The 10,761-nt window shown below is 40.0% G+C and overlaps 2 protein-coding genes across 2 annotated transcripts; one reads left to right on the top strand and one right to left on the bottom strand.

Annotated features, from left to right (window-relative positions):
* Positions 1–631: 631 nt before the first annotated feature.
* On the bottom strand, positions 632–3,984 carry tma7 (translation machinery associated 7 homolog). The gene is made up of 4 exons (XM_085354440.1): positions 3,882–3,984; positions 2,976–3,031; positions 2,335–2,422; positions 632–1,299 (listed from the first exon to the last, which is right to left on the bottom strand). The coding sequence occupies exons 1-4, from the start codon at positions 3,895–3,897 to the stop codon at positions 1,265–1,267; spliced, it is 195 nt and encodes a 64-aa protein (XP_085210566.1). The 5' UTR covers positions 3,898–3,984; the 3' UTR covers positions 632–1,264.
* A 103-nt stretch (positions 3,985–4,087) lies between these two features.
* On the top strand, positions 4,088–7,784 carry ccdc51 (coiled-coil domain containing 51). The gene is made up of 7 exons (XM_085354439.1): positions 4,088–4,121; positions 4,610–4,690; positions 4,764–4,971; positions 5,074–5,211; positions 5,328–5,492; positions 6,240–6,446; positions 7,041–7,784. Exons 2-7 carry the CDS (start codon positions 4,686–4,688, stop codon positions 7,602–7,604), a joined length of 1,287 nt encoding a protein of 428 aa, XP_085210565.1. The 5' UTR covers positions 4,088–4,121; positions 4,610–4,685; the 3' UTR covers positions 7,605–7,784.
* Positions 7,785–10,761: the final 2,977 nt, after the last annotated feature.

Here is a 10,761-nt window from a genome sequence, read left to right as displayed (position 1 = left end):
TTTCACCAAAGTCACAAGTACGCAGTAGATCTTAACATGAAATCGAGTGATCTAGCGTAGCTTTTTCACATTAATGGAGAACATAATTTACAAAATAAACATATCGTGTTCAGTGAAACTTGAAACTACCAATTGCGGCCATGAACTCATTAAAGTATTTACTAAGGTCAAAAAGGAAAAGCAGTGAGCGCTTTCCTTTATAATCCTATACAATCACTACTCTTTCTGCCACCCCCTGCTGGCTATTAGACATGTCTCCAGGCATGTCTGCACTGGCTTCACTTTTCAGACTGAAGCAACATCTTTTATATACATACTTTGAGAGCAGTTTCTATTGCTGAATGAGAAATATTGAGTTGAAAAAAAATGCTACAAGCATGTATGTGCCTTTTTGTTTAATCTGTATGTAACTACAACACTTCAGTTGTCTCTTCAGTCCTAAAGTGCTGTTGTTTAATTTAATAAAACCAGAAACAGATTAAACATTTTAATAGCATTTCAAATAAAGCTTCATCACTACTGTTATTTTAAACACAGCTTGATAATTAAGCTTTAAGTGATTTCTTACCAAATTCTTTTAAAAAGAACAAATAATAACAAGCATTAATTAAAAACAAAAAACTTTATTGGCATCTCCCTCTTTACAAGATAACAAAACTCATGGACTTGGGCTGGTTTGTGATGGTTAGAAATTTCATATGGACACAAAATGCAGTGGACATTAGTTTTACAGTCCTTCCACATCTTAAGCTGCAGGCCTTCATTTCATTTCATAACTAGATTTAAAGATATTGGTCAATATACGCTGATCAGCCACAACATTAGAACAGGATGTCATTGCCTACCTAAACATTGGTGCATGGCAGCAGCCTCCTCTAGCAGGACAATGAACTATACACAAAGCAAAAACTGCTTAAGAAACATGAAGGTGTTGGCCTGGCCTCCAAAAATACCCAGACCTCAATCTAATCAGGCTCGATGGGCAGAAAGAGCCCAAAGAGATCCACTGCCAACGCCTCCACACAATAATGATTTGTGGCTGATCTGTGTGTATGAGTGAAATATCACAGTTGGAGGGCCATTGTCCTTGAAAACCTAACATCGTTAAATTTATTCCCTGTACTACTCCACTAAAGGTTGAGCGCCCGAGCAGGTTTTGAGTTTGATGCGGTTTATTTTTTAACGAGCAAAACAAACTGTAGTCTTTCAGCAAAAAGACGAAGGAAGCGAGAACAGGATCAAACAAAAATCAGCAGCTCAGGTTTTACTTCTTCCCAGATTTCTTGATGCCACCTCCAGCTGAAAGAGAGAGAAAGCAAACAAAAAGATTGGGTGTTAGAAAGCATCTAATTAAAACTGCAGCCACAACTGTGACCAGTGAGATTTCAAGTTTGAAAATATATTGATGACTGAAAGACTTTAAAATTAGAGGTTTTCTCAAACAATAACATAAATTTACTTTATTTTTTTAAAAGAAGAGATCACTGCATAAACAAAATAGCATAAACAAAGTATAAAATATTTGAATTTTAAAGGAGACACAAACATCAGAGAGACATGAGGTCTACTTTGGACTAAATTTGCTGCAAGTTTGGGGTTTGTTTCAGTTTCCTGACCTGCAGAGAAAGTGCAAGCTGTACAGTGAAACACCAGGGCTAACCTGAGGCTTTCACTGTAGCCATGGTAAGAAATGTTAAGCAAGGTTAAGCTACCAAGTTGACAAACATCTGAAAGCAGTCTATGGACGGAAATAAGAAAATTGCAAAAAGTGAACCCTGAAAACTGAAATGGCTACAGAAACTGGCAGATCACCTGAATCCTGCAGCTCAGCACTTTGCTGAAGTCACTGTATTCCTGAACTCTCACTGTGTGCTGGTAACGTATCAGTTATAGAAACACCACAGCTGGTGTGTATGATCATGATGTGTATGTTTGGAAATATGTAAGGTTTGTCATTATGAAACAAAATTAATAAATTCAACCTGATCTGGATTTTTTCTGTTTCTATATACGTGGGATGGTCTGGTGATTGAATGTTGGGTGGATATAGATACAAAGGTTTTATAGTGTGTGGGTTTTCTTGGTTTGTTTTTTGTGTGTGGGACTGGGGCTGGAGGTTTTCAGGTATTATTGGTATTATTCATGTATTATATTACTCCACTTGTAACTTGTGCTTTGAGTATGTATTTTGCATTTTATCACTCCTGTGTGCACCTGATCACGGAGCAGTGTAGCAGTAGTTGCGGGAGTACATAAATCTGGTGCATTTCTTCACTTCTTGTTTTTGTGCATAGTTCTTTACAAATAAAGTAAAAATATAAACACAGCTCTTACTCAAAGGTCCTTTTCCTGATGCTTTGGCTTTCAACGCATCCAGGGCCTTCTGTTCGTCCTTCTGCTTCTGCTTGAAGGCTACATCATCCTACGGAGACACATACAATCTAAAATCTTTCTACGCTTCTGTCTTATGCTCAGCTCATTCCAAACCACAGCTGACATTTACCTCTGAATATTTCTTCCCTTCAGTCAAATAACAAAAATTAATATTTCATCTGATTTCCATTTATCAGATTCTCAGCTGACACCTGAAGACATCGCACTGGGTTGTGTAACAATGATTTGATTTGATTTTGTTATCAACAAGTTAAGGAATACATTTTTATCACCAGTTCTAATTTTCAATGGGCATTAATACAGGTTACTAAAGCAGAATTAAATGACAAAGTAGATCACAAAAAACAGAAAGGGTTAGCGAAATGATCCATACATCAAAGTTTACGTATCAAATTATCTGTGAAAACAGCTTTACTTTAAAAAATAAACAAAAACGAAATGTATAAAATATTGCAATGATGCAATGTAAATGTGTCTTATCCATGTTATCTTGATTACAAAGGGATGCAAATGATTTAGAGGCTTGATATTAAATGTTTTACACAGTCTATGGTGAGGGGGGGAAAGAGCCAGATACATACGTCATCCATGTCCTTGTTCTGTTTCTTGGGAGCCTTCAGTGGTTTCTTTTTACCTCCTGAGAAATAAAATTTACATAGATACATAAATACCGTGAGAGCAAAATGAAACTCAGAACTATAAAAGTAAATTAATAAATAACACAATAAGTAGATACAAAATATGAAAACCTAAGCTAGGCAAACGTATTTAAAGAACAGATCCACAAAGTAAAAGTATACTAATAAAAACAGTGGGGAAAAAATTGCATTCTATAACAATGGACTACAATGTCTGAACGTTTCTCTTTAAAATAAATTGACTAAGTTTAAACAATCTTCATTACCTTGTTATGAAAATAAAATATAAAATATAACTAAATCTACAATATCTAATAAACAATAGCCAGTGAATAAAAATGAAATATACGAAGGAATATGATCCAAGTTACGTCATTCAAATAACACAGCGTTCTTGACTTTTGTTTGCTTGGAAAAAAAAATTAACCTAAACTCCTTAAAATCTGCTTTAACTTAACAGGCAGCCAGATGACCGCGAAACCTTGAGCCTCGAATACAAATGTTAGTTACCACCACGGGTTATTCGAAGAAAGAAGGAATATATTTAAATTTTTAAAGATTTCGTTTATATTGTCTGTTGCCTGAGATAATATTTATAAGCCGAATGGTCCATTCAGTCCCAATAATTAAAAAAAATGGCCTAAAATATCTTCTATCTTCCGTATGTATATCCCAAAACAGAAAAAAATCGTAATATGGCACATTTTTAACTGCCGATTGGTCAGAGAAAACGTTATCTTTAGCGGCAGCTAGCATTAGCCAACTATAAACGTGCTAAACTGAAAATCGTCAGTATCTTTTAAGATGTGCAGATTTTACAGACGAATCTCAAATGAAGCAATCTCCCACCTTCTCTTCCAGACATGGTTACAGCTTGTTATAAAATTTAAATGAAAGGAAAGTTTGCTGCGAAGACAACTGGTACTTCTCGCTAATCCGCGCTGTTAGGTCCCCGTTGAACCGGAAATAGAATGACCGCTTGTTGCCTGTCTCAAAGAAAATACTTGACATCAATATGCTACAATCCTGTTACCCTAAAGAAACGTAATTCGTGTCTTATGCGTCCGCTGACATAATTGAAGAAAACGGGTATGTTTGCTCTGTTATATCGCTGTGTACATAACAGTATCACCAGAGTCCCAAAACAGTTTAAAACTTATGAAAAGTCAGCTAGCCGGTAGCTACATGGAGCAACATCTAGCTAGCTAGGAAGTAGGTAACCTTGGTGGAAAAGTACTCTTGATATATTTAAAATTATATCCAGACATTTTTTTGAACCGAATCTGTGACAAAGTGCAGTGCTCGTGAGGTCCTGCACCCACCGGGAACGAGTTTGACTTATTATTGGCAGACTAAGCTCTCACTGTGCCTGAATTGCCTTTGAAAGCGTGCCTATAACCACTACTACTAAGCAGGATTTCTGGGAGGTTTAAAAGTTATCTGAAGAAGCTCCATATTACTAGATGGTCTGTCTTCTACAACAGCACACCCCCTGCGGACTGCCTTATGCAAGATGCCACAAATCTTATAAAGCTGACAGTTAATCAAATTAAATTGTTTTCCCTTTATTCTCCCAGGTGCCTGTTCCAGTGTTGGCTGCTGTGACGGTCAATCTCTGACTATTCTTAACCTGTACTGCTGCTGCTCTGCTCAATGAGGTACTGGTGTGAGCATTGTATCTGTATTTGTGATTGTAAATATAACTGGTTAATGTTATCTTTACTCTGTCAGGTACAGAGGTGCTCAGATCTATCTCTGGGTTCATGGCTCATGCTGTCTGTCCCGCTACTCACTGCCTGGCAAACTCACTCAGGTACGAACCTACAGTGCTCTCCATCAGCCTGGTTCATCACCACCACCACCTCCAAACAAGCCTTCCCCTTCTGAAGGGAAAAAAGGATCAGAGCTTCTGAAGGAGCGTGCCTTGACTGTCTTACAGGTACAAAAAGGATCTTCTTCTTACGGTAACAACAGAACTTCAAAACACAATGAAACAAATTTGAACACTGTCATCCTTTTTCTCTCTTCTCTTATCTTTAAGCATGCAGGTGAGTTTGGGCGGCAGTGGAGTCAGAGGTCGGCTCAAGCAGCCACTGCCACAGTAAACCACTGGTGGGAGAAGTACGAGGAGTTTGTGGGGCTGAATGAGGTCCGCGAGGCTCAGACAAAGGTCACTGAGGTCAGTAAAAACACGGCGTCCAAGTTTAGTCTGTGCCGACATGACTTAGTGGATAATGAATAAGGAATGTCAGGTGCTTGTTATACAGTTCTCTGACAGATCTTTGTATTTTCCAGGCTGAGGCAGCATTCATGGTGGCCAGAGGGATAGTTCGTGAGGCTCATGCTAGCCTGGAGGCTCAGCAGGGCAGGCTGAAGGAGATCAGAGACCGACTGGACAGAGTCTCAAGGGAGGAGCCACACTACCTGGAACTGGCCACAATGGAGCACAAACTCCTACAAGTGAGCTGAAGCTATTAAAATACACAAAACCCATGTCCTTGAGTCATTAAAAATTAAATGTCTTAAATTTCATGTCGCTTTTGTTGTAATTTGTTTTTCAGATGGTTTGTTTAAAACAAACCAAAATCTCACAGACAGTCGAAAAACCACAGAGATTCACTTTACTGCCATGAGTGACAAGAAATAAAATTAAATACCGTACTGCAGGTATCACTGGTTTGTTGGAGACTATTAAGCATGGATTTAAAAACAAATTTTTTATTTATTTTTAATTGAGGTCAAGACTTCCATAACAACACGTGGTCCATCAACTGTTGGTTTAGGTTTTATAGTTGGTTTGAGGTCAGTAGTGGAAGTGGAAGTGCTTTTATTTTGAGTTAACCACAGTTCACATTATACAATCATACATCATTAATCTCCTAAGACCTGAACTTTTCCATGGCATGCATTTTTAATTACTCTTTGATATTTGGGCGTATTGGGACCCAATGAATGTAAGAACAAAGAATTACCAGGTTTTTATTTTTATTTTTTTACCTGATTTTGGTTTCTAACATTCGTTAGACATTCGTTTAAAGTTTCTATAGTTTCCTCGTAAGTGGATATCAGGCCCTTGTAGAGCAAAATTGAGTATTTTGGTCTAAATAACCCAAAGTGTGATGTCCACATATGTGGACGCCAGGTCCTAGGAGGTTAATGATGTCTGATAAGAAGATTGAATTGAACCCCACCTCTCTGTCACTGCAGGAGGAGCGCCGCCTCCGGACAGCGTACGAGAACGCAGAGGGTTCAGAGAGGGAGAAGTTTTCTTTATTCTCTGTGGCCGTTAGAGGAAGCCACGAGAAGGAGAGGACGAGAGCAGAACGCACCAAGAACTGGTCCATCATTGGCTCGGTGCTCGGAGCCCTGATCGGAGTCATGGGGTCAACATATGTGAACCGAGTCCGCCTGCAGGTGAGGAGGGGTGCTACACTAGGGGACCTCATTCAGTGCACCGATTCTTTTTTTTTTTATTTCTTTTTTTTTTTTTTACCTGAAGCAACTGCGCTGGCACTGTTCCAACACCCTCCCCTAAACTCTAGGTCTTACTAAACACTAACAACAATGTGAAGCTTTGTACCTGTTTTTGAAAAGTGTCTCATATTTTTTTATTAATGTTTTTAGCTTTACTGTTATAAATGCCAACAAGAAATAAGAAAATGAAAAAGATGAATGAGAACAGTTGACAAGCGTTGTTGAAACTGCGAGTCAAATGGAGTAAGTGGTGGACTTTCTCAGGAACTATACCCATACCCAATAGCACTGTAGTTCCTGTTTCTGGAAGGTTTGCTATGCAAAACCTACTGCCATGTTCCTTTAAGAGAGCCTTCATGAGGCCAATTTTGGACTTAAAAACAGGTTAAGTTAGAAAAATGACTGGACTAGCCTCCTTAATGTAGATTTTTCCTTTAATATGTCACCCATCTGTAATTAACACTTGCCTTTATCTGATCCTCACCAAGACAGCAGTTATTTCAGCTCATATACGTTCTCTTTTCTCCTCTGCAGGAGCTGAAGAATCTGCTGCTGGAGGCCCAGAAAGGTCCAGAGAGCCTGCAGGAAGCCCTGAAAATCCAGGCTGGAAACCATCGCTCCCAGCAGGACGAGCTCCGAACGCTCATTGACAGTCTCAGAGTTGCTCTGAGTGAAACCTTCGCACAGAGGAGAGCTGTTCGCCAGGACAAAGAAGGCACAGCCCCACACTCGCCCTCTGTGTCTGTTTCAGCCTTAAAAGATCTCCACACTGGAAGCAAAAGGACCGAGTCCCTCTTAGAGTCCCTGCCACCAAAACTGGGACAACTGGAACGAGGGCTTGGGAAAGTTGAAAGTGAAGTGTCAACCATGAGGAAGCTGCTGGAGACCAAACCACAGCTTCAGACACAAGCTGGTCAGCTGCTACATGAGAGACCAGAGAGAGCTGAGTCTGAGGCAGTGGTGAGGAGTCTGGAGGAGACTCAGAGGACTCTGGGAGAACAAATCAGGACCACCAATCTTTATAATGCAGTGTTTGCCTACACCGCCACTGCCATCACCATCTCTGCTGTCTACCTGCTGCTCAGAGGAACTGGTTAGATACGATACCTCCAGTTTGAATATGTAAATGTATGGGAACACTATCGGGCACTGGGACTAATAATCTGAACAAATGAGTGCAAATTACAAACCGCAGTGAACTCGGTTTATCTAATAAACTGGCTGCAGGTGTTGATTTGGGTTTATTATCTACCTCTGCTGCTTACTGCACTAATGAGGCTGAGGACTTATTTTAACTGCTTCTAAATATTTAAAATTCACTGATCTCAAGCTGGCAGATAAACTAAATGTTGGTGAATGTCACGTTTAGCAGCTTAGAAGAGAATCCCACATTACAACAACTAAAAATGATGTTTGTTGTCTAAACTGAACAAACCGCTGAATCAGACTTCTCAACAAATATCCACAAGAAACTTGAGTCTGGGTTATTATAGTTTAGCATTATAGGTTTAAATAAAAGAATAATAAGTAAAAGGTAGACTTCTGAAGGAAAAAAATTAACTGGTGTGATATTCTGTACTTTTACAGATACAAAACTATAGTAAGTCTGACTCGAGTTCTCCAGCACATTGTTTAGGTGAGTTGGGTTGATTGATTAGCTGATACAGACAAATTCATGGGGCCTTATTATTCCTGCTTCTTACCCATGTTCATTCTCTCGTGTCTTTTGCTGCTAAGTTTTCCACTACTTTTAAAAGCTGGTCTCTAAATGTCTCTGTGTGGTCTTTGGTACTAAGGAGGTCAATACACTTGAGAGCTTTCTCCTCTGAAATCAGCTGCCTGCTGTAGCTGAAAATAATGCTACAACGGCAGTAAGAGTGGACCACAAAGACAGAGTTAGATAAAAAATCTTTATCAATTATGATAACTTCAAGGCTGGTATTGACAAACCTTTTGTGGTGCATATATCCTATGTACTTATCTTTCCATTATACTTTAATTATAAATCAGAAAACACTGCCAAAATGCATCTTACCGTGCAAGAGTTCAGATTTTCTGTACTTTGTGAGAAGGCGGCATACAGAGAACAAAGTAGTAGCTCAAAAATAATAAAATCAAGACTTGTAGATGTCAACACCGTCAAACAGAAGTAGAAATGGGACATAATCAGATGTGGGGCCAGGTGGTTGCAGTGCCATGTGAGTTTTCAGCGTCTTGATTCAGCCTTATACTCGTCAGCCTTGGATGTAGTTAGTTGACCAGCTGAACCTCAGAGGGACCACATCACAGGTCATGATTGCACCACTGGCATTCACCTCCAAGCTAAAGCAGGACGGAAAACTGAAGGGAGCTGAAATTTTAGTATGTAAGGAAAGACATGTTCATTTTGATTTAGATCTGAAAACCTGTATCTTTGATTTCATGGGACATAATATTGTGTTTAAGATGAGGATAAATATAGAAACGAACAATAATGAGAACTGTGTTTTCATTAACATGAGAAAAGTCACTGAGATGGACTTCAAAATATATTTTGTTCTTTAGATAAAACTAAATATTTACCTGAGAACAACCACACCTATGCACTGCAGTGTAACACCCTCTTAACCCTCTCCAGTACTTGAACCCGTGTGCCGTCATGTTGGTGTCGGGCTGTTATGTAGCTGATTATTTGTGCTGAAATGAGCGATGATCCTTGTTTATTAAACATCCATATGAAGAAACTGCTGTTGCAGAGAGTGATTTGCAGGCTAATACTGAATGTCTGTCTTCCTTTGTTTACCTGAACAACTCGTGAAAGAAAAACTGTCTTTAAATGGCTCTTATGTCTGAATAATAACACTAAATACAAATATATTCAGTTTGTTATCATTCATCACAGCAAACATAGAAATTCTTTATGAAGAAAGATATTTTATACACACAAAAAGCCTAAGTTATACATCTGTCGCAGATCAGCTTTTAGAACTGAAACAAAACTTTCAGGCTTAATGTGTAATGCCCTCTGTCACCAGTAGGGGGCAGCCGCTTAACACTGATGGAGCACGCTGCTCTCAACTTTCTCCGGTCTGCTGAACAAGTCGGAAAGGCCGCTATTACGCTGCTTTTTATCGCTGCACAGCATATTGTGCTCATTCAAGGGAGGGGACGCTTATCCTGAATGACCTTATAGTCCTTAAAGACAACCTGCTATGCTCATTACCAGCTCTATATTTTTATTATTGGCCTTTGCACGAGTCACAGTTCAAAATAAAACTTTTTTATTGGTCTGAATTTATTCTAACAGTGTTGCTTCTGGTGACTTTAACTGCTGAAGCATTGTTCATGAAATCTTCACGGACAAAAAAAAACAAAGTTTGTTTTTTCCCAGTCTTGTTTGGAAGAACTGGTTTGTGCGCATTATCTTTCTCTTTTAAAAATGAAAGCGACTGTGAGTAAATCCTTGTAGCTAAAGCATGTCACGTGTTGTGGAAACAAGGAAAGTTTGCATGTTCACGCGTCCAAATTTGGCGCGTCTCTTTGTAAATCTACTGCAGCAGGTGTTGGTCTTTATTTAGAACAAGGACACACACTCATTTTTATTAACTGATTAATGTTGATGGTGATTTGGAAAATAAACTTGTTCTTTAAGCTCTTTGAAGCTCAATAAATATTTTGGGCTGAAAAGGATTAAAATTTTAATCATGGCAAAGACTTTTGGCTTAGAAACAAAGTATTCTGTCCGATTGGCCTCCCTGCTGCTGCGGAGCCTGGGACGGTCTGCTTGCCTCCACCCCGGGGCGAAGGGTAACATCTCTTGGGTCTGGGTTCTGTTTCCCCCTCTGGGGGCGAGGGTACCTGGACCCGGGTTATAGAGTATGTTTTGGGAGTGTGATTGTGTGTACATGTCCATTTATGTCAGTCCTTACGTTGGGTGAGTGCTGAGTGTTTGTATATGTGTGCATGAGGGTGGGAATGCATGTTTGTGTCTGTGTGTGCCTGTTTGTCTGTGTCTATATGTCAGGTCAGGTCTTACTCCACCTCTCTGGGAACTCCCAGGCCCTCCAAGGCCTATCTCCCCTCAGCACACTCCCTGCCGGTGACTGATGCCCTCAGGGGTCGGTGCATTGGTGGTTCTTGGTGTCCGGGGCTGGGCACTCAGGTATGTACCAGCTCACTCCCGGTGGCTACCTGGCGGGGCCTGGTGCCTGTTGCTCGGTCAGGCCTCCTCCGGGGTGCGGGGGGCCCTCGGGCCTCCGGCCTCTGGGCCTGCGGC

Source organism: Diplotaxodon limnothrissa, linkage group LG5 (assembly GCF_057381915.1).
Source record: "Diplotaxodon limnothrissa isolate DT_005_m linkage group LG5, D_limnothrissa_male_GT1.1, whole genome shotgun sequence".
NCBI classification, from domain to species: domain Eukaryota; kingdom Metazoa; phylum Chordata; class Actinopteri; order Cichliformes; family Cichlidae; genus Diplotaxodon; species Diplotaxodon limnothrissa.
Note: the sequence above shows the minus strand (reverse complement) of the source record. Positions and strands in the feature narration are given on the sequence as shown.

Excerpts from the sequence above, each read along its gene's own strand:
- ccdc51 (XM_085354439.1), top strand. Across the intron at positions 4,972-5,073 it reads GTGCCTTGACTGTCTTACAG|CATGCAGGTGAGTTTGGGCG; the intron begins GTACAAAAAGGA and ends CTTATCTTTAAG. Across the intron at positions 5,493-6,239 it reads TGGAGCACAAACTCCTACAA|GAGGAGCGCCGCCTCCGGAC; the intron begins GTGAGCTGAAGC and ends CTGTCACTGCAG.
- tma7 (XM_085354440.1), bottom strand. Across the intron at positions 2,423-2,975 it reads AGAACAAGGACATGGATGAC|GATGATGTAGCCTTCAAGCA; the intron begins GTATGTATCTGG and ends GTGTCTCCGTAG. Across the intron at positions 1,300-2,334 it reads ATCAGGAAAAGGACCTTTGA|CTGGAGGTGGCATCAAGAAA; the intron begins GTAAGAGCTGTG and ends TCTCTCTTTCAG.